This window comes from Nicotiana tomentosiformis, chromosome 7 (assembly GCF_000390325.3).
Source record: "Nicotiana tomentosiformis chromosome 7, ASM39032v3, whole genome shotgun sequence".
Classification (NCBI taxonomy): Eukaryota; Viridiplantae; Streptophyta; class Magnoliopsida; order Solanales; family Solanaceae; genus Nicotiana; species Nicotiana tomentosiformis.
Genome location: NC_090818.1, coordinates 45,920,135 through 45,943,808, shown reverse-complemented (window position 1 = coordinate 45,943,808; position 23,674 = coordinate 45,920,135). Strand labels below are relative to the sequence as shown.

General features: G+C 35.8%; 3 protein-coding genes across 3 annotated transcripts; 1 reads left to right on the top strand and 2 right to left on the bottom strand.

Moving 5' to 3' along the window:
• Positions 1 to 2,354: 2,354 nt before the first annotated feature.
• On the bottom strand, positions 2,355 to 2,798 carry LOC138895555 (uncharacterized). The gene has a single exon (XM_070180257.1). The coding sequence runs from the start codon at positions 2,796 to 2,798 to the stop codon at positions 2,355 to 2,357; it is 444 nt and encodes a 147-aa protein (XP_070036358.1).
• A 5,444-nt stretch (positions 2,799 to 8,242) lies between these two features.
• LOC117276080 (uncharacterized) lies at positions 8,243 to 9,399 on the top strand. Its single transcript, XM_033655412.2, has 3 exons — positions 8,243 to 8,746; positions 8,849 to 8,986; positions 9,065 to 9,399. Exons 1-3 carry the CDS (start codon positions 8,348 to 8,350, stop codon positions 9,263 to 9,265), a joined length of 738 nt encoding a protein of 245 aa, XP_033511303.1. The 5' UTR covers positions 8,243 to 8,347; the 3' UTR covers positions 9,266 to 9,399.
• Positions 9,400 to 9,950: 551 nt separating this feature from the next.
• LOC104093379 (organic cation/carnitine transporter 4-like) lies at positions 9,951 to 15,823 on the bottom strand. The gene is made up of 2 exons (XM_009599110.4): positions 15,240 to 15,823; positions 9,951 to 11,322 (listed from the first exon to the last, which is right to left on the bottom strand). The coding sequence occupies exons 1-2, from the start codon at positions 15,664 to 15,666 to the stop codon at positions 10,133 to 10,135; spliced, it is 1,617 nt and encodes a 538-aa protein (XP_009597405.1). The 5' UTR covers positions 15,667 to 15,823; the 3' UTR covers positions 9,951 to 10,132.
• Between the last annotated feature and the right edge of the window lie 7,851 nt (positions 15,824 to 23,674).

Genomic DNA, 23,674 nt, shown 5'->3' with positions numbered 1-23,674 from the left:
GTGTCCCTCCTCCACAGTCCCTAGTTCATGGGAATTTGGGGCAAAATTATGCTGCCCCTTCTGAAGACCACAAAAGAGGAGGAGTGTTACCCTTTCGGTCTCCACCGGGTGCAACTTGATTTCGAGGCTGGTGGAGCTTGCTAACTATCTGAAGCCTTTGGCTTCAGAAAAAGACTGGGAGAAGATCCAGACACTCTCGGGGGAGTGTTTATTGAACAATACTATGCATAATGCCGCAGCGGTACGTTCCTTTCTTCTTCTGTTATTTCTTATAATTTTGAGCAAATATACTCTAAGTTTTACCTCTTCTTGTTTTGTAGGCCAAATTTCTTGCTTCTGAGGGCCTTCAAAGGCTGATTCGTGAGAAGGAAGAACTTACTTCTAAACGGGATCAGCCTTTGGCGGAACGGGACCAGGCTATTGTCCCCCTCTCGGAACTGGAAACCAAGCCTACCGAGGCCGTTATTTTGGAGGCTCATTTGCAGCAAAGCGAATAAGAAGTGGTAACCCTTAGCCAAGAAATTGGGCCGCTGAGGGTTAGATTTGATGAAGCCAAGGCTAAATGGGCATAAATCCAGAACGCCATTCTCGTTGCAACCGATCGTGAGGCTGCACTGAAAGAGTGATTAACTTGGAGGCAGCCTTAAATTCCAAAAGTGAAGAGCTTGTTGTTGCAGTGGCGAAACATGCCCAGCTAGAAAAAAAGTACAAGAAAATTATGGAGCATAATAGCCTCTATATTTCAACTGTTTGTGAGCTCAACGTTAGTCTCAAATCTGCTAGGTCTGCCCGGGAAAAACTTTTCGCCGAAGTTACTCAACTCAAAAAAGAACTCAAGTGTCGAGCGGCTTCCCTCATTGTTGAAAAAATGTATTCCATGTATAGCATGAGGAGAAAAACCTTGGAAGAGGCCAAGACTAGTATCATTGACATTAATGCCGAAATTGCTAAGGCCCGAGAGCTTGAGTTGGCTGCAAAAAATAGACTCCCGGCACAGTCTGATGCTCCAAGTTCTTCTAATTCCGGTTCCGAGTTTTCGGAAACTGAAGAAGGAATGGAAGGCGATGATGTCGAAGACTAAGCTGGGAAAAATGTTGAACCACCGGTGGAACCATCTACTACTCTCGGGGATGCGGATACTTCTCTTCCTCCTAATTCCAGAGACGCTGCAGTTTAGCTTTTTCTTTCTTTTTCTATTTTGTACCTTTATCATTTTGACGTGTCCTTGTAAGTAAAAGCATATTTTTTGCTCAAGTATCGTTTGAGTCTTACTTTCGTTTGAATTTTTATGCAAGTCTTTAACTTTCGTACTTGCTCAAGTATTCTGTGCATGTTGTTCTGTTCGCGCTTTATTATATGTAATCTCGGATGCCTTTCCTTCGAGGCATTTTGGTTCCGAGTATTATACCTTTTTCGTGAGGGTTTCCATGAGTATTTGCGCAAGTTTACTTTTTGTGTCTTTTTCGTGTGCGGCTTCGGGTGTATTTTTCCCCGATGGCATTCTAGATTCCAGGCATTTATTCATCTAGAACCAACCCTTTAACGTGAGGGTTTTTATAAGAGAGGGCCCTCTTATGTTTACGGTGCTCTTGAAGAGGACGTCCCTTGTTCATTACGGCACTAACATTTTAAGTACTTGTTTAAATTTCAAATGGAAAAATTAACTCATCGTTCAAAGAAAAAACAAGATAAAAATAGAAGGATTTCATTTCATTTAGTTCCTTCTATTTTTAAAAGTACATAAGCATTTTGCTATGCAGAAAAGAAATTGCCATGACTTGTGTCTATCTTGTACAACTTGTTTCTACGGGGCTGGCTGCGCACTCCCTGGTCCCGATGATGTATTATGTTCCCGTATTTTTGCTCCCTGGTTGACGTGGCATTCAGTGTTGCTGTACTCTCGTATCATCCCCCCCCCCCCCAAGTGTTCGAATGCGAAGAATGCGAATTGGAACACTGGAAGTATTGTAACTTCGAAGATCCCACCAATGAATTGCTAGGTAATCCTTCACTCGGCAACATATCTTATTTCCCCTTAGGAACCCATGTTATCGAGCGAAAGAATAACTAACAGCCCTCTAGTGGTTTGTGCTTGTGAACGGTCGGGTAACCTCGGTTTGGGAGAAAACTTAACTTCCCGGTGGGAATTTTCTATTGAAGCAAAGATTAGCTAATCGTCCCCGAGTGGAAACTTATTTGTTTGCCTTGTTATGAAAGATCTTATCACTACTGTCTTCGTAGTATACTTTCCATCGCTGCCTCGTTAAAAACCTTGCCAGAAAAATCCAATTGGGAAAAAAACTTAACGAAGGGAAAAAGAGTGCAGCACATACTTTCCGTTTGGTTGTTGTTTGTCAGCAGTAATATCTTTTGAGGTGAGCCACATTCCAGTTGTTGGGCAATTTCTCTCTGTTTCGGTTCTCCAACTTGTATGATCCTTTTCCAGTGATAGCTGAAACCCGGTAAGGTCCTTCCCATGTTAGGCCTAACTTGTCCGCGTTGAGTTCCCGAGTGTTTTGAGTTACCTTCCTCAAGACCAAGTCTCCTACTTTGAAATAACGGAGGTTGGCTCTTCGATTATAATATCTCTCCATTCTCTGCTTTTGAGCCTCCATTCTGACATGCGCCAAGTCCCTACGTTCCTCGATCGGCTCCAAGTTGATTAGCATTGCTTCGTTGTTCGATTCTTCATTCGCCTGGAAATACCTTAAGGTTGTTTCCCCTACTTCCACCGGTATCAAAGCTTCTGCGCCATACACAAGGGGGAAAGGGGTTTCTCCCGTGCTTGACTTGGCCATTGTTCGGTAAGGCCATAGAACCCCAGGTAATTCTTCCGGCCAGTTTCCTTTTGCTGCTTCCAACCTTTTCTTTAGATTTTGTATAATCACTTTGTTTGTTGAATCTTCTTGACCTTATCTGATCTTTTGATAAGGACCTTCTTTCACCCATTTAGAAAAATAGTCAGTCAAAATTAAAAGAAACCTTACCTTTCTAGGAGCCGGTGGTAGTGGTCCGATGTTGTCCATCACCCATTTCATGAACGTACACGGGGATAGAACCTAATGTAGGGGTTATGCCAGTTAATGTACTAATGGTGCGTAGCGTTGGCACTTATCACATTTTCGTACAAAGCCTTTGGCATCTTGTTCCATACGGGGCCAATAATATCCTGCCCGAACTAATTTCAGCACCAAAGAATCTGCACCTGAGTGGTTGTCGCATATCCGTTCGTGGACTTCTCTCATGACATAGTTAGCTTCTGATGCTCCTAAGCACAGGGCCAACAGGCCTTGAAAGGATTTTCTGTACAATTGGCCTTTCTTGAAGCTATAACATGCAGCTTTGGCGCAAAACGCTCTTGATGCTTTGGGATCTTCGGGCATTTTTCCATGCTCGAGATAATCGATTATTTCGTTTCTCCAGTCCCAGACCAAACTAGTAGAATTCACCTCATAGTAACCATCTTTGTCCAAGACTGAGTTCATCAGTTGTACTACCGTTCCTGATTCTAATCCCTGGACTTCTATCGATGAGACCAAATTAGCCAATGTATTTGCTTTTGCGTTATCTTTCCTCGGATATGAGTAATTGACCACTCTCGGAATCATGCCAATAAAGCCTGAACTTTTACCACGTATTGCTTCATACGTTATTCTTTGGTGTCAAAAATTCCATAGACCTGATTCACCACCAACTGCGAATCACATTTGATTTTGATGATTTCGGAGTTAAGCCCCCGGGCCAATTCGAGCCCTGCAATCAAAGCTTCATACTCTGCTTCATTGTTAGTTAAAGGAATTGTTCTGATGGCTTGCCTCAAGGTTTCCCCCGAAGGCGTGATCAAGACTATTCCATACCCGAACCCTTTTATGTTTGAAGCTCCATCCGTAAATAAGGTCCAAACTCCCGATATTGATTATGACACCAATATTTCCTCCTTGGCCACCAGAGGCAATAGTCTCAGACTGAAATCAGCCATAAAGTCAACCAAGACTTGCGACTTAATTGCAGTCCTCGATTTATATTCTATATCGAACTCCCTCATTTTGACAGTCCATTTGGCCAATCTACCCGAGAACTCGGGTTTGTAGAGGATATTCCTCAGAGGGAAAGTAGTCACCACAGCTATCGGGTGGCATTATAAGTAGGGCCTCAGCTCCGAGCGGCTACTACGAGAGATAAGGCCAGCTTTTCCAGATGTGGGTAGCGAGTTTCTACTCCCGTTAAAATTTTACTAATGTAATAAATAGGTGATTACGTACCTTCGTACTCCCGGACTAAAACTGCACTTACCGCAACATCTAAAACCACGAGGTATACTAGCAATGTTTCACCTTCTTTTGGTTTTGAGATCAATGGAGGGCTTGACAAATATTTCTTCAACTCTTTCAAGGCTTTCTAACACTCCGGTGTCCATTCGAAATTGTTTTTATTTTTGAGTAGTACTGATGAACGGAAAATGAACCTGCTCAAAGCTGCCAATCTCCCTGTGAGACTCTGGACTTCTTTTACGTTAGACAATTGATCAGGGATGTCCTCTATGGCCTTGATTTTGTTGGGATTTACCTCAATCCCCCTTTGTGAGACTAGGAACCCTAGGAACTTACCCGAACTGACCCCTAAAGCACACTTCTCGGGGTTAAGCTTCATATTTTGCTCCCTCAGAATGTCGAATGTCTCTTGCAAATGCTTCAGGTGGTCACCTGCATTCAAAGACTTAACGAGCATATCGTCTATATATACTTCCATAGTCTTTCAAATTTGTTTTTCGAACATTTTATTCACGAGCCGTTGATAAGTGGCTCCGGCATTTTTCAACTCGAAGGGCATCACATTGTAACAATATGTACCAAAATTTGTTATAAACGAAGTCTTTTCTTGGACTTCTGTGTTCATCTTGATTTGATTGTACCCAGAATAAGCATCGAGGAAACTCATTAACTCGTGCACGGTCGTGGCATCAATCATTTGATTGATATTTGGCAATGGGAATGAGTCTTTCGGGCACGCCTTATTAAGATCCTTATAATCTGCGTACATGTGAAATTTATTGTTTTTCTTAGGAACTACTACTACATTGGCTAACCAATCCGGATATCTTACCTCTCGGATTGAACCAATATTAAGTAAACGGGTTACCTCTTCTCTGACGAATTTATTCCTTGCTTCAGCAATAGGGCGCTTCTTTGCCTTACCGGAGGTATGTTGGGATCCAAGCTTAACATTTGTACGGCTACCCCTATCGGGATTCCTGTCATATCCTCCTGCGACCATGCAAAACAATCAGCGTTAATTTTAAGGAATTCGATAAAAGCAGACTTGAGCTCCGGGTGCAATCCTGTTCCCAAATGGAATTTCCTTTCTAGGAATTCTTCCAAACAACGCAACTTGCTCCAGTTCTTTTGTCGTGGACTTCGTCGCATCTGTCTCTTCTGGTACTTGAAAATACCTTGGTACCTTGTATTGTTCCGACTCTTTTGTCCCCGGGTTAACTTCATCTGGTTCGGGGGCAGGTGTCGATTCCGGTAATTGCTATGCCGCATGTTCCTTTCCTTTGCTACTGGAGACTGAAATTGCATTCATCTCCCTTGCTACCAGTTGATCACCCCTTATCTATTTGATCTCCTCGGGTGTCAAAAACTTTAACAATTGGTGATATGTTAAAGGCACAACTTTCATGTCGTGCAGTCATGGTCTTCCCAAGATGATGTTATACCCCATGTCTCCATCTACCACTTCGAAGAGAGTTATCTTCATTACTTCCTCAGCGTTCGTGAGTAGCAAAATTTCTCCTCGGGTTGTCACGCTTGTGAGATTGAATCCAGCGAGGTGTTTCGTTGGTGGGATAATTCTTCTAGTGAGTTTAGCTTGCTCCAGTACTCTCCATTGTACGATATTAGTCGAACTTCCCGAATCCACTAAAACACGTTTAGTTTTAAAATCTAACATATTTAAAGAAATTACCAGTGCGTCATTATGCGGTAGCAGTAATCCATCTGCATCTTCATCCGTAAGTGTGATATCGTCTTCCCGGAGCCTTTTACTATGAATTATCGATACTTTTGTCTTCTTCGTTGCCGAAAAGGTGACCCCGTTAATTTCATTTCCATCAAAGATCATGTTGATTGTTTGGCGTAGGAGTTCTTCTCCTGCTTTCGAAGTTTCCGCGTTGCCCCTGTTCCGATCATAATTGTTTTTAGCTCGGTCACTCAGAATTCTCTGAGGTGACCATTCTTTAACAGTGTTGCCACTTCTTCCTGGAGGTGTCGGCAGTCCCCAGTCCGGTGGCCGTTAGTGCCATGGTATTCACACCATAAATTGGGATCCCTCTGGCTGGAATCAGATTTCATAGGTCTTGGGAATCGTGCCTCTTTGATATTTCTCATGGTTGATACTAACTCCACCGCACTGACGTTGAAGTTATACTCCGACAACTTTGGGTAAGAAGAATCTCGCGACCCCGAGATTTCTCTATCCTATAGCGATCTGTTGTTCCGGCCACGATCGGTCCTTCTATCAATGGTGAACTTGTCCGCTATCCGGAAGCTCCTGCCACAACCTTTTGTCCGTTCGTAGGGCAAAAACTGGCCCCTCAAAGTCAGTATATCCGTGTCAATATCATCTTTCATTTTTTCTCTATTCTTCTCCCGTCCTTTGGTTGACAATGGAAAGCCAACCTGATGGTATTCGATCCTTATTTTCGACTCGTATCGGTTGTGGACATCCGCCCAAGTCGTCGCTTGAAACTCGAGCAGATTTTCCTTCAACTTCCGAGAAGCGTCCGAACTTCTCGAATTTAAACCTTTGGTGAACGCTTCAGCTGCCCATTCATCCAGGACTGCTGGAAGTAACATCCTTTCCTTCTGGAACCGGGTAACGAACTCTCGTAATAATTCGGATTCTCCCTGCGCGATCCTGAATATGTCGGCCTTACGGTCTTGTACCTTTCTGGTACTGGCATGAGCTTTGACGAAAGAATTCGCGAACATCTCAAAGGAATCTATGGAATGCTCGAGAAATAATGAATACCACGTTAAAGCTCCCCTCGTGAGAGTCTCACCAAATTTTTTCAGCAACACACACTCAATTTTGTGAGGATCCAAATCATTTCCTTTTGCTGTTGTTGTGTAGGTGGTAATGTGCTCCTGTGGATCTGAAGTTCCGGCATACTTTGGCACTTCGGGTATTTTGAACCACTTCGGGATTCATTCCGGGGCTGCACTTCGTTTATACGATAATTGAATATACTTCTTCGAGTTTGGGCCTTTTAATACTGGTGGTGTGCCCGGGATTTGATCCATGCGGGTATTTACTTCCCTCTAAAATCGCAAAAGTTCATCCTTTAACGAATCGTTCTCGTTGTTGAGGTCGGATCGACTCCCCCTTCCCCGTCGGAGCCAACTACGCCCCTAGGAGTGTTATTATCAACTCTCTGCGCCGTCTGGTTCGCGAGAACATCAGGAGGAACTGGATCTCGCCTGTTTGCATTATTTGAGACACCCGATAGCGCCAGCTTCAGTTCCGTCATAACCTGATCCTACCGCGTGAGATGGCCTAGAATGATTGCATGTTGCTCTTACAGAACCCTTACTACATCTGCCACATGCCCCCAATCAGCATCATCAGGAGTTGCCTCCCGAACCTATCGAGGGTACCGCCTGTCATGTACCGGTGTGGCGTTGTTCCCCTCATTGCGAGTGTCACTAATTGAATCCTAGAAATGAGGTTGTTCCCCTTGAATTTTAGAGTTGCGTGTACCATTAATAGTGTTATCTTCCATTTCTTTTGTGATTGCTAAGACAAAATAATCAAACACGTTTGTAAAAAAGGCAAGGATCAATTTAATTTATGGTTGTCTAGGATCCATGGTGGATGCCAAACTGTTTACCCGTAAAACGGTACAGTTGAATTTATTCGGGGTTTCTAGACAAGTGAATTAATTTGATCCAAAAGATAATGAAATAACCGATGAAATATAAAATACTTAGCCGTAGAATGTAGATAGAACGACAGAGCTAATGAGTCCGGGAACAGAATTTTTGGGCACAACAATGATAAGATAAAAAGCGAGAAAGTAAAATTGTATTAAAATGTTGTATAGAATGTAGTGTAAGCTAGCCAGAAAATTCTTCTCCTTACAATGACAACAGAGCGCACTATTTATAGCTACGTCTAGGAAAGGAGGTCCTAGGATCATGTCATTCTTTAATGTCAATTATAAGGGTCATTGACGAAGATGTAACGTTAGACATAAATGCCAAATTTCTTGTAACGGGCCATCATCTTTAATGCTGCAAAATATTATGTATTAAATGTTACCGAGCGCAAAGCATGTAATACTCATTTTATGATCGTTATTCCTTTCGGTGACAAGCGGAATAGCTATGTTCGGTGGCAATTCCTATCTTCTGTTCCATGTGTCCTTCCTTTAAGCGGCCACGTGTCATGTCGTATTTTTCCCTGTACAAGGAGGAGGAGGGAAACCCGAGAAGAGGCTAGAAAAAAAGTTTGTGTGACGTCGGGTATAAAGTGGCCAATTGTTCCGGATGGAGGCGTAAAGGAGTTGATACTGTTAGGAGGAGGAGGAGGACGATGTTTGGCCGGCTCTTGTGTGTTTGATCCGTCACGCAATCTTTTTGGACACTTAGATCTTACTATTTTGCCGGCTGGCGCTAATGTTTTGCAGGATCGCAAAGAGTTCGTCCCATTTTGGGCCTCATACATCCGTCAGGTTCATCTATCCGAGGTTTGCTTCCTTTGAATTCTCCTTTTTTATTTTTCATTGTATTATGATCCCTCTCCTTTCTTCGCTTTGGATAGTTTACTTCACTGTTGGCTTGTTTAACAGTCTTTTGACATTGATGTCCACCCTGGTTTGTCTCCTGCTGCTCGAGTAACTCCATATCTGGATTTCAGTTACCAGTTCGAGTCACTGATGGAACTGGCTAGCCATGCTATCAGCGAATATAATGAAAAGGAGTGCAATGTATGTATGCACCTTAATTTGCTTTTTGTGATTAGTCCCCGACTATCCTTCCTTTAGTGATAGTGACTCTCTTTTCAGGTTTACAAATACAAGGTCTTGAAGATTGAGAAAGTGAATACTCTTCAGACGGCATACTACTGTTATTACATGACTGTGGAAGTCTTATATCTCACTCTAGCTACTCCTATCGAAACTTTCCAAATCGATGTTGCCAAACATGTATTCAATCATAATATAGTTATCCTTTGTTGCCGGCCTAAAGAAGAGGTAATCACCTAATGAGGTTTACAATTTGCTGCTTTTATTTTTCTTCTGTGTGTGTGGGTGTGTTAGGTGAAATAGGTCATTACTTAACGGTACTGATATATTTCCTGATTCTTGTGATGTTGCTATTATTTCTGTGGTTTCTGTTGATGGTATTGATATATTGACTCTTTTCGTCTTCTTGAGCCAATCTATCGGAAACAGCCTCTCTACTCCCTCGAGATATAGGGGTAAGGTCTATGTACACACTACCCTCCCCAGACCCCCCATCTATAAGATTTTACTCGTTGTTGTTGCTTAGTCCCAGAAGGAGTTGTAAGTTTTTGTTCTTCTTTCTGGTCTTTTGGGTGGTGGTATCACCAATTTATGTTGTAATTTGAGGTAAGGTCTAGTCCTCTGTTCGTTTTTACTAATACAACACCACCTAGATATGCATCTGGGTAACATCATTATTAAGAAAATCAAAAAGCGATCAATTGTTCAAAGTACATCTCAAATACGTAAACATGGCATAGCATAGTGAAAATCATGCTTGTTAGTTTAATAATTTGACGAAGTGGTAGGCTATATTTAAAAGTAAACTAGATGTTGGGAGAAGTTCATTTATCTTCTTGTGTTTTTCATTAAAAAGGATGTACTAACATTTTTAAGAGGAAGAACGACTTCTCTTTGGGACAAAGAATAATCACTTTCAACGCCATACCGCACAATTTCGAACTAGCATTATTACGAATACCTAATGTAAGATGAATAATACTATTAGTAAGTCTCTAAGTATAATCCAAAAAGAGGTTTCTCAAAATAAAGTACAAACATTCACAAACTAAAAACAAAATTTGAAACAAAAAATGAAGAAGAAGAAAGTTCTCTAAAACCTGCAAATTAAGCTAGAATACATGGTTTCTCTGCTTCAGCTTCTTCCATTCCAGCCATTGTGTCATATAATGGTCTGTTTAAGGTTTCAGGCAAGTACATTACCAGTAACCCTCCAGCTATTCCACATGCTCCAAACACTGCAAATGGTATGCCACCCCCTAAAACAACCACAAGGGGTGCCAAAATTGCCCCCATTTGCGACGCCTGAGTTGCACATCCTAATGCTGCATTTCTCACCACAGTTGGAAACAACTCCATCGAATACACGAACAACAAATTGTAACTCCCAGCCATACCAAATATACCTAAAACTCCACAAACCATTCGAACAATTTTCCACGTTCCGTAACCTTTCATCAAGCTTCCTGCCAAGCAAAAAGCTCCACTGAACCACATTGTCCATATTGCTAATGGCTTTCTACCAAGCCTGTCCAAAACTAATGCGGTTATAAGATAGGCAGGCATTTCAGCCACTGCGTTAAGAGCAACGTTCAGGTAGAGATTGGTTCCAAGGTTGACAGCATTCAAACTCAACCCGTAATAGACAACGGAACAGAAGAAGTTAATAGCCACAGCTAAGAACAACCGAAATCGCGTTAGAGGAAACCTTAGTACATCTAAAAGGGATCCGTTTAACGCTTCTTTGGTATCGGGTTCCAGCTTTGATTCGGATTGAGAATGAGGAGCATCATCATTATTCACTTCACTGTCGAGTGCAAGAAGAACGCCATCAGGAAGGTGTTTGCCATTTGATATGGCGATTTTATGCATGATCTTCATGGCTTCATCTACCTTTCCTCTAACGAGGCACCAGCGAGGTGACTCGTGGAGGAAAGGAAGTACGAGGATAACGAACAGAACAGATGGGACTGAAGAAGCAATGTAAAGAGAGCGCCACAACTGGAAGAAATAAGCAATGGCAGAGAGAGCGGCTATCCCAGTAGAGAAAAAATAGAACGTGGACATTCCTGCTACGCCGCGCCAGGACTGGCCAACGGGTTCAGTGGCAAGAACAAAAGAACAAAGGCCAGTGCCGCCGGTGCTGAAACCGGAAAGAAAACGGAATAAGGTGTAGGTCCAGTAGTCCGAAGAGAATGCTGTTATACAACCAAAGATGGCGTTTAAGATGCAAACAATTGTGAGGGAGCCTTTCCTTCCTAATTTGGAGTCTGAGAGATGTCCAAATACTCCAGCACCTGAAAACAATTAATTTAAAAGTGTTATTCAAAAATTTTGACATCTTAAATTTTGTCATTTCAAGTACCACCACCATCTCCACGACAAAGTGAGAATATCTTGTTCATTTTCCCATTAAAATTTTCAAACTCTGAGCTCTGAGCAGTAACTGTAAACACAGCAAAGTAATTACCAATCTACATTCTGTATTGTGCCACATTGAAAGATCTTAAATAGAGGAGTTAATTTTTCAAATCAAAGGGAGTTACCCTTCCGTTATTTGTTTGACCGAATAAGAACATTAGGATTTTAGATTATGCCAAAAATAAATCCAAACTTGAGATCTTAAACCCTTCCGATTCCTTTGTATGACTGAATAAGAAAATTAGTATTTTAGCACATGCCAAAAATAATTCCAAACTTGAGAGATAATCACGCGATAATATTTCTATTAAATTATATGAATATATAATCTTCTATTTCAATTTATATGAAATATTTCGCTTATTGAGAATTAAACTTTGTGAAGTTTGACCAATATTTTAAAAATATTTTTTTATCATATCTTCATGAGAGAAATTGCAACTAATATTGTAGTACTTTTCGTATAGTTTTTGCATATCTAAATTTTAATTTTAAAATATTGAGTTGAACTAATCTAATTTAACTTCAAAATTTAATTAAATTGACTCAAAATATATCATTTAAATTGAAACAAGAGAGTAATAAAGTAATTTTGTTTAAAAAGGGTGACATAAAATAGCATATAAAGATTAATTTCTTTTGGCGAACATGGGTAGCATAAACTTCTTAATTAGGTAATGTTCTTAAGAACTGAAAAACCCTATTATAAGGAGTAGCACGAGTAATACTTTTGAAGAAATATGGTATTCGGTGCTGCATCATACTACAATATTCTTTCAGTGGTGAGACGTTGATCTAACACGTGTCATATGCATGGAAAAATAAACAACGTGTCATACGAAGTGACAAATAAGCTTAATATAAATGTCAAAAGAAGTAGATCCTCCTTATGATAAGGGTGCTCTGGGTCCCAGTATAACAACATTTGCTCGTACTCCGTATTCCAATTATTGCAAGATGCTGGCCAAGAGAAACTAGACAATATTAACCTATCTGGTCCATATCCTACTTAGTACCCCTAATATATTAAACACTATATACACCTTTCCCTTTGTTCCATAGTTGCCTTCTTTTTATTGTTTTTATTTTAGGTGAGTTATCGAAAATAAAGCAGCCTGTTCCAATTTCCAATAGCACACAAGGAGACTAGAATATCCGAATCGGGGTAGCATATTCTCAACTTTCAATTTAGGCGGGTGTGTGGAAAGTAAGAATGGGGTTTTTCTAATACAGGCGTAAAAGTATATTCTATTCCCATTAGTATCTTCCTTTTCTTTGGATAAGACTTAAAAGGTGGCATAAACCCGGAAAACAAACAAGACTAATACATATAAGAGACTCCTATAGAGTTATGAAGCAATTAAGAACTAAGTCATAAGGAGGTTTAGCAGGGAATTGGACATCAAGGTCCAAAGAGTAATCGAAGTGAGATAAAAAATCTGTTGAGAAATTTGCTTCTTATTAAGATGAGAGACTAAAATTTAATCAAATATTCAAGACTTAATTCTATCCCCGATTTCTTATTTTTTTGAAAATTTGGAATGTTAATGTAGGCCTCATTTTCTAGCAATTCGACCTCAAATCTTATCCTATACCACAAATATACCTTGAATCTTGCATTTTTTTCCAAAGAAATTGGTTACACGAGTTTTTGGTGGGCCAATGTGGGCTCTAATGGTGGATAAAAAATAAGAAAAAGGGGTGAGGGGGAGGGGAGCATCGTGTCTGGAAAGAGGGAGGAGGAGTTTAATTTATTGGGGTATAGCGCGTATATTACATGTGCTACGCGTTAACGAGGTAACATATAATACATTCGCTATATATAAAATTGAGCCCAAATTTTTGTAGCATCTATTTTGATCGTTTGAGTTAAAAAAGGTGTTACTTTAGTTCCGAACTCCTTTTTCTCCCTTCCCATATATGAAGAATTTTAGCCCATCAGAAAAGGACCAAGGGGAGGGACCCTTGTGAATTTGCTTTCATAAAATCGTAGGTTTTTATATAAATCTATAACCGTACCGATAATTATGATAGATTTATTATTTTATGAAAATACATCGAAAAAATATCGAACCATACCGAATAAATTTACATGAAAAAATATATTTATATATTAAATTTAAAATAAGAAAGTATAATTTTTTCCTTGAGCCTTGGAATTATGAAACGGTTACAAGCCAGCAAGTAATTAAACTTAAAATCCTAATTTTCAAACTTATTATACAACTCCTACTGAAACTAAATTATTTACAGCATATTCACTAGCAAGACATAAGATATTCTAGCGATTATGAGTAGCAAACTATAATGTATTGAATATGTTTCCTTTCGTAGAATTAAATTTATATTTTCGAATATTTAATCTTCTATAGACTTTATTCTTGAGTCTCATCTTGCTTAATATTTTTTCACTTGTGTGATTTATATTTTCTTTGTCTTTGTTTAATTATTTTTTACGCTGCTATAGAATAGTTGATGGGTCTATACTCTGACCATCTTTCATGTTTTCTTGATTCATCACCCTTTAAATAGTAAAAATTTCTAGAAAGTTTTACTAAATCCTATAAAAGTATGTATGTTATTGCATTCTGCTTCTACTAGTGACTTTTAAATGACATCTAAAAAAATACCGAAAATTAACCGAATCGTACCGATACCGAAGAGAAACTGACGTGATTGGTACGGTTTCTGAAAGTCTAATTTTGGTTATACATCATAGAATAACCGAAAAATTGGTATGGTACAAATTTTATAAAATAACCGACCGAACCGAACCATTGACACCCCTATATGTCGTCTATCTTCGTCGCTTGTGTCCCATTCAATTAAGCTCGACATACTTGATGTTAATCATTAACAATTCGTGATCAACCAAATTTGGACGCAATCTTTTCCTACTTATATTTTTTATGATTAAAAAAGAAAAGAACAAAAAGCAAAGAAGAAGGATGTGGTGTTGTCAACTTTGTACGAACTGATAAAAGAAACAACAAAATTGTCAGGATAGAGATACTTGTGGTGAATAGGGATGTTTCAGCCGAGAAAAAAAAGGTCATCTCTGTGAAAGCTGCACGCGCACTAGTTCTCTAAAGATTATATATAAAGTGGCTACGCCCGGATAATACATTGAAAAAGCATATACCGAGAAACATTGTCCACAAGTTGAACGACATATGTTTTCCATCCCCGTTTAAACTTTTACTTACGGATAATGTAAAATAGATTTAACTTATCGTGGCAAATACTTGTGTTATTTACTTGTATTATTTTTAATTTCATTTATATGAACAACTTTTTAATATATTGTACTCCTACTTATCAAATAATCTAATTGTATAAAAAAATATCACTATAAATGTTTATAAACTAGTATTTAATATATAAGTTAACTGTCCACCCGCAGAATAAGAATAAGGTATTAATACGTGTTTTTTCACCAACTATCAAGGCAATTTCAGAATATTGCAGCTCCTCGGAATTGAAGACCCCAATTTAGTTGAAACTCATGATATACTATTGCTACTACTTAGGACGCAACTTTACATAAACCATTCCATCCATAAAATACTCAGCTAATGACTTCTACACCTATTGACAAATGTACCTCATGACTCATGAGCTAAAGTTTCTAAAGATGGACAGATGGTGTTATGTTGTTTTAAGCGTAAAAGGTCACAAGGAAAAGCATTTATGTTTATCCTCCTCCATTCAAAATAATTGAAGACACTAATTTCTATATTTCTTCTTAATTCAGAAAAAATAGGAAAAGAAAAAGGGATAATAAGGAACATACCGATCATGCAGCCAGCAAAAAATAAGGCTTGGACAAGACCAACTCTGTATTTCTGTCCACATATCAATCCAAACTCCGATACCGTAGAACTTCCAATTCCACCGAACCATTCCCAAGACCCTGGCTCAAGGTCGCACACACTTTTAGCCGTTGAACCGCACCCGCGGCTCGTCGAACACCGCCACCCGGGTTCACGATCCGAAAAAATCATGACCATGGTGTGAATCCCTTCCAGCGCCCAAGCCAAGCTCGTTAGCACGAAATGTCTCAATTGCCACCACCCAAACTCGCCGCAGTATTTTTCCAACATTTGATCCATCGTTACTTTCTTCGGTTTTGAATATCCATCCGCCGCCGGCGGGATGAGCGGTGACCGGAGGTCTCCACCATCTTGTTGATTTGTTGATAAAGCTGATGATTTTGACATTTTTTGTTGATGATTTTTTTCTTTTCTCGCCAGGGATTACCGATGAGGCTGGCGGCTATATATAGGATATTCTTCAGTTCCAGAGTTGGTGGTGGGAAACAATAAGAATAGGAGCCCTCTTTTTTTATAGTGTTGTAATAAACTTTGGATTTCGCAATTTATGACTATTAGATGTTTTGTGGAAAAAGTGCTTGTTTATTTTTTAAGAACTGGCTTATTTAATTTTGGTTGATAACGATAGAATTATTTTATTTAAAACAAATTAAGTTAAGGCTTAAAAAAAGATCTATAAGTTTAAAAAACAATACATTTGTTATATTGACCACTTTTTTATTGCGTTGCGTATCAAATTTGGCACTCTTGATCTTAACATGTTGCTTTAGAAATATTATTTTTCATATTTACAATATATAAGTGGGCTTATAGTTTAAAGAATCGCAAATTATAATTTTTTTATGTTTCAAAATCATGTTATATACACAATTTCTTATAAAAGCTTTTATTTTAACAAAAGCCTTTTCAGAAAAAAGCTGCGCAAAATCACCTTGGATACGCATATATCTTACCATTGATTTAGGTAATTTGTTTGAATCTTTCTTTTTATTGCGAAACTGATTCACATAAATAGAAAACTACAAAATCACCTTGGATACGCATCTAACCATTGATTTAGGTAACTTATTTGAATCGTTCTTTTTATTTTATTGCAGAAGTGATTTATATAAAATAGAAAACTACTTTCCTTTTAAGGGTAATAACGTACTGGCAAAGCGGGAAAACCATTAGTTCCTACTTCGTAGACTGAAGAAAAAATAATAGATAGTAATATGTCTAACAAATAAGGAGCAGACACTTTACAATATTTTAACCGGTTAGGATTGTATAAGACATACTCTTTAATATTTAAAAGAGCAATATGTCATTTAAAGAAAGTAAAAAATAAGCAATGGTAGGAAACCAGAGTTTTTCTGTCATTATTGCTTTATAAATTTATTTGCAAGCTTGACACGGTCTGATTGATTACAAACCATTTGTTTTTGTGGTTTGAAAGAATTAATCTTTGCTTTATCTTTTTTTTTTTTTTTTTTTAAATATGGATGTTCAATTTTGTTTAGGGAAAATTAGCTTTAAGTATTTTTTGGCAGAAATGATTTTATGTTATTTTTTGAAAAAAAATGAACAATTACTAACAGCTACTCCTAGTAATTTAAGATGTCATTATATTTTAAATAAATTTTCATAAAATGCCCGGAAAAAAAAAAGAGGCGCGCCATATTACAATTCTAATAAAGGTGAAAACTCTTTTTCAACTATTACGGGGTCACTTGCTCAAAAATATTTTTCCCTCCTTCTCGCCGTAAATTTGGATTTAATTGTGCTCTAATTTGAGTATCAAATTGAGGAAACTACGTCATATACCTATAAAACAATAAAAAAAATTACCCGTCTTTACCCATTTTAAAAATAATTAGAAAAACTATTTACCCTATAGAATCATATTACCCACCTGCTTCAATGATCAATCCCCTAAATCATGAAAAGCCTCTCTCTCCTTTATTACACAATCCTAACTTCTCCAAATCTCTTTCTTCTTCTTATTCATATGTAGCAGGGGTAATTTAGGGGAATGGAATCATGATTGTCGATGGTTACGCTGAAACTTATGATTTAAATCAGAGGCCTGCATATCGTGTTTGAAATCATATTGGTGTTAAAATTTAGTTGTAACCATCATTGTAAAAATTATTCTCAAATTGAAGTATTTCGGTAGAGATTTAATTTGATTTGAATAAAAAATTACAGCTAAAAGCTTGAAGAACACAAATTAATTCTTGATGATTTATTGATGTTTGAATTAATTTTTGACTGGATTTTGTTCGGATTATTGTTTGAAAGTTGTGGTTAAACTTCAGTTCATTTGAAGTTGATTTTTGAATTTTAAATTGAAATTGAATTGAACTAGCAAAGAAGACGAATTTATACTGTATGCCGAAATGTTATATTATATATTGTATTGATATACAATAATTAATTCAAGCGTATATAATTTATTATAACAGTATACTACTAATTTTGTTGAAGTAATGAACCAATCCTTTGTATAAAAAAAAAATACTATATACCATTTTGGTATATAATATTTTATTCAATAGTGTATAATTGATTGCGTTGAATTGGCGAAGAAGAATTTGTATTGTATACCAAAATGATATACTATATATCATTTTGGTATACTATATATCATTTTGGTAGATAGTTCATTCCAATGATATACTATTACAGTATACTATATAATGTAACAATATACTATTATAATTTGGTACTTTTAGAATTTTCTGAAATTTTTATTGAGTTCTTTTTCAATTTTCAATGGAGTTCTCATGCTTTTTCAGTTTTTTTCTTAAATTAAAATATTTAGTTTGAAATATTTGATTGGAGGTTTGTGGCTAAAGTTTGAATCAATTTGGTGGAAATTTTAGAGTAGATTTTTAAAATTTGGATTGAAATTGAGTTAAACTAGCAAAGAAGATAGATTTGTACTGTATACCAAAATGTTATATTGTATATCGTATTGGTATACAATAATTAATTCAAGAGTATATAATTAATTATACTACTATAATTTTTGAAGGAATGAACCAATCCTCTATATATAAAAAGTATACTATATACCATTTTGATATATAATATTTAATTTAATAGTGTATTATTTATCGCGTTGAACTGGCGAAGAAAAATTTATACTGTATACCAAAATGATATACTATATACTATATACTATTTTGGTATACAGTTCATTACAATGATATACCGTTTCAGTATAATATATAATGTAACAGTATACTATTACAATTTGGTCCTTTTAGACTTTTCTGAAATTTTGATTGAGTTATTTTTTAATTTTCAACGGAATTCTCATGTTTTTTTAATTTTTTTCTTAAACCAAAATATTTAGTTTGAAATATTTGATTGGAGGTTTGTGGCTAAAGTTTGAGTCAATTTAGTGGAGATTTTAGAGTAGATTTTTAAAATTTGGATTGAAATTGAGTTAAACTAGCAAAAAAGATAGATTTGTATTGTATACCAAAATGTTATATAGTATATCGTATTAGTATACAATAATTAATTCAAGAGTATATAATTAATTATACTACTATAATTTTTGAAGGAATGAACCAATCCTTTATATAAAAAAATAATATACTATATACCATTTTGGTATATAATATTTTATTTAATAGTGTATAATTGATTGCGTTGAAGCGAAGAAGAATTTGTATTGTATACTAAAATGATATACTATATACCATTTTGGTATACAGTTCATTTCAATAATATACTATTACAGTGTACTATATAATGTAACAGTATACTATTATAATTTGGTCCTTTTAGAAATTTTTGAATTTTTTATTGAGTTCTTTCTTAACTTTTCAGCAGCGTTTTCATGTATGTTTTTGGTCTTTTTTCTTAAACCAAAATATTTAGTTTGAAATATTTGATTGGTGGTTTGTGGCTAAAGTTTGGGTCAATTTGATGAAAATTCTCGAGTAGATTTTTGAAATTTAAGTTGAAATTGAGTTGAACTAGCGAAGAAGACCAATTTGTACTATATACCAAAATAACATAATTTATACCATTTTGGTATATAATATTTAATTCAACAGTGTATAATTTATTGCATAGTATACTATTACAGTATATAATATAATGTAAAAATACAGTTAAATTTGATATTTTTAAAATTTTTCAAAAATATTTAATGATTCATATTTCAATTTTCTAACAGAATTTTCGATAAAATATACCCTGCCAGTATATGATATATAGCATGTGGGTATCATACTATACTGTAATAATATACTTCAACTGCTACTAATATATTATTTTTGATATACTGTATGCTAAAGTAAGTTATTTTCTAATAATTAATATATAAAATATACAAATAAATAAAAAGTACAAAAATAAATGAGCCAAAAATGTGTGCAGAATTAGATTATGAAAAAAGTGATTTGAAATAATAATAAATAAAATTTAAAAAAAAATGAAAGCAAAAAAGAGAAGAGACAATAGTTATAATGTATATGATGTTCTAATAATTGAATTAAAAACAAAATAAGAAAAACAGACAAAATGTATATTATACGAGTTATATTAAAAGAAATATGAAAAAATATGAAACAATATTTACTATATCAGTTATCTTTTCTTATTGTATAAACAAAGAAGAAATAAAAAAGAGCAAAAAAAATAAATGAAATTAGATTATGAAGAGATAAAATAAAAGAAAAAAAACGAGTTAAATGAAATTAGAAAAGGAACAAAAAATAAAGAAAATAAATAAAAGAAAAAAATAAAAATAAAAAAATAAAGAAGGAGCCAAAATTGAGTGTGAAATTAAATTATGGTAAAAATAATAATGTGATTTTGGCAAAAAAAATAAATGACGAAAAAGGAGAAAAAAGAAAAAATAAATATGAAGAAAACTAAAAAAAAGGAGAAGGAGAAAAGAAATAAAAGGAAAAAGAAAAGAAGTAGAGAAATAAAAAACAAAAAGATAAAAAAAAAAGAAAATTACCCACAAAAGTTGTCATGGATAGGAAAGGTAGTTAGTTTAATAGGCAGAAAAGTAAATGGATAAATAATGATAAATAATTTTATTTTTGTGAGTAATTATGTCATTCACCCTATCAAATACCGGATGAAAAATATGGGCTGACATATATAGGTTCAAGGGAGCTCGGATGAATTCACTTCGATTAAAAATTACACTATTTATACGTGAAAATTATTTTTCAAGGAAAAAAAACGGAAGAAACAAGTAACAAGTGAATCCACTTGACAGAAAGCGAAGTACGGTCCAGTGGTCACGTGGATAAGTGGATTCAACAGGAGTGAACGGATTGTAGTTTGAATCTAACTCCTAATTTCTTAACGTTACATTATTATTTATTTATTTTTACCTTTTCAAAAAATGGGTAAAATTCGCTCCTCCTATTGTGTACATTCAAACCCAGGCCGCCTCCACTTTGCTCTGCAAAACCACGTTTACCAGTTACCCCACTTACAACATTTGCTTTTGAAAACTAAGATAATTATATTACTTAAATTATAGATTTATCAAAAATTGCTCATCAAAATAATTTAAGATAACTTATTTTGCTAACTATATATTAAAATCATGAAACTCCTAATGAAATTAAACAAAAACAATCAAACAAAATATGATCAAATATAAGTGTTGAAAGTTATGACACGGATTTATTAAAAAAAAAACAATAACAATAGGAGTAACCATGATAAGAAATCATTACAAAGTACAAAGGAAAAGATTCTTGTATGTTGCTTGAAATTGAGGAATGGTAGGGATATTCTTGGAAAAGGCAGCAGCATGAATAAGCAAGAACTCACAATATTCGGAAGAAAGAGTAGCGTGGGGTTAGGGTTAATAAAAAGGGACAAGTACAAAAATAGTCAATTTAAACTCAAACTTACCAACCTCTAACCCAAAATTAGACACTTATCAAAAGTAATCGAAAATTAGAGATACATGCAATGAAGGATTCTTCCATCCGAGAATCACGCTAAAGATCTTCCTTCCTTCCCTGTTTTTCAAGCGTATCAATTTCACAGAGACCTACATTCTATAAATCACGGCATTTTCTCCCAAAAAATTCTCAAAAGGAGCTTCAAATTTCACTCAAAAATTGATCAATTTCATTGTATAAGCAACAATTTTCTTTCGCGATTTCTCTGTAGATACAACTTTGATGAAAGAACTTCAAACTACAATCAAAATCAATCAAGGAATTAGTGAGTTTTGACCTAATTTCAGCTACTTCAATGGTAAATTTACCAATTTTTATTTGTATGATGGCCGATGGAATGTTAATAATTTTGTGGATTACAATGCCGATACTGTAATAGTTACTCCAAATATAAGTTTTGAAGATATTGTAGACATGATTTCAAAACAACTTATGATAAATACTTCATTGAATGTTATTAAAATCAAATACATTGTCCAAAACGGTTCTCCACCAATATTGATACACAATAATATGTGTGTATGTGTATATCTTGAGCTGAAGAAAAGCTCAAAATTTACAATGTATCCTCTTTGCATAACATCGAGTGAAAAGGATATGGATATGATATGCTACAATTCAAATTCTGATGTGATTTCCTCAGAGTGTACACAAAGCTCAGTTATACATGAGAGATACAATGGCGATACAATTAATATGATTGAGTTTGGGGATGAAAATGACTGGCAGGATACATAGTCTAATGAAAATACAATAATAACTAACCCTCAATACATAGATGTAGAAGGATGTCAAATTTATAAAGACAAGGCTACGATAGTCAAAGTCATGAAGTACTTGGCAGTAAAGAAAAAAATCTAGTTTAAGGTGCATAGATCAAGTGAAAGCAGGTATCAAAATATTTACTGTATAATTATGTATCTCAATGTATATCATAGTTGATGTTAGAAGCATAATTATGCAGAAAATAAGTTGTTGCTTGTAAGTTTGTGGCTGTACACTTTTAAGTTGTGGTTATCACCGTGTAGTACGTATAATCGTTGTATTTTTTTATCTAGTCTTGTTGATGGCTGTGTGTATCACTATATATCATTGTATTTCATGTTGCTCTGTTTATTGATGGAAAAGTTTATATCCTTGTCGTAGATATTGCCTAGTAAGCATCAACAACAACTGTGATTGGTGTTTTAAGTCTTCGAGCCTGAAAAAAATAAAAATTTTCAAGGTCAGAAATTTTAGCAAACTACACTTATGCCCGGTGAAAGACAGATCTTACGCATAACGTCAAGCTACTGCAAAACTCATCGACAGTCTTCTGATAGACAAGTATAAAGACCCAAAAATAATATACACTTCTAATGACATAATTGGAGACATGAACAAGCAGTATGGTCTTCAAATGACATTTATGTAAGCATGAAGATCGAAGGAATATGCAGTTCGACTGCTGAGAGGGAACCCAAGCGAATCATATGAAAAGCTGCCAAGCTACTTTTATATGTTAGTTCTTACAAATCGTATGTCGGTGGTAAGTTTGAAAAAAATAGAGGAAGACATGTTCATGTATGCTTTCGTTGCACTATATCCGTGTATAAAAGGATGGCAGTATTGCAAATCAGTTGTTGTAGTAGATGGAACCTTTCTTAAATCGATATACAGAGGAACATTATTGATAGTATCCACACAAGATCCAGCAGGTAGGATACTACCTAATATATATATATATATATATATATTAGGTAGTATCCTACCACTCACATTTGCCATAGTAGATTCAGAGAATAATGCTTCCTAGGAGTGATTTTTCACGATGTTCAAGGATGCATTTGGGGAAAGGGAGGGATTATCCATAATCTCGGACAGGCATGAAGGCATTAAAAATGTAGCAGCAATATTGTATCCACAAGTACCTCACTGTGTCTGCATATGGCGTCTATCGAATAATGTAAAAAAATTACAAGAAGAATCATTTGTAGCTCAAAGACATATTTTTTGTTAATGGCCAAAGAATACACAGTTGAGAAGCTTGATTACTACATGGCAGAGGTAGAGAGAATTGATAAGAGGGTCAAAGATTACTTAATCAACATTGGGTATGAAAGATGGTCCAGAGTACATTCCACTGTCAACAGAACATTGACAATAACTTCAAACATTGCGGAGTCGATCAATACAGCGCTCAAGGCTTCTAGGGAACTCCTAGTACTGCCTTTGCTAGAGTACATAACGCAATTGATCGGACGATGGAACGTTACAAACCAAAAAAATACAATAGAGTCATTTATTGATCTTGAAAAAAAAATATGATACAATGCTGATGGACAATCTCAAATTGCCACATATGATGAAGGTATGACTAGAATCTGTAGATACTTGTACATATAATATGTAATCATGCCGAATTCACAGATGTGTTATATCTTGAACCCTTTATGTGATTCTGTTAAACTAGTGTC

Bases quoted from the DNA above. Each gene is read 5' to 3' on its own strand.
- LOC138895555 (XM_070180257.1), bottom strand. From the start codon at position 2,798: ATGGCCAAGTCAAGCACGGGAGAAACCCCTTTCCCCCTTGTGTATGGC.
- LOC117276080 (XM_033655412.2), top strand. From the start codon at position 8,348: ATGATCGTTATTCCTTTCGGTGACAAGCGGAATAGCTATGTTCGGTGG. The intron at 8,747-8,848 runs GTTTGCTTCCTT...CTTGTTTAACAG, and splicing joins GTCAGGTTCATCTATCCGAG to TCTTTTGACATTGATGTCCA. The intron at 8,987-9,064 runs GTATGTATGCAC...CTCTCTTTTCAG, and splicing joins ATAATGAAAAGGAGTGCAAT to GTTTACAAATACAAGGTCTT.
- LOC104093379 (XM_009599110.4), bottom strand. From the start codon at position 15,666: ATGTCAAAATCATCAGCTTTATCAACAAATCAACAAGATGGTGGAGAC. The intron at 11,323-15,239 runs GTATGTTCCTTA...AATTGTTTTCAG, and splicing joins TTTTGCTGGCTGCATGATCG to GTGCTGGAGTATTTGGACAT.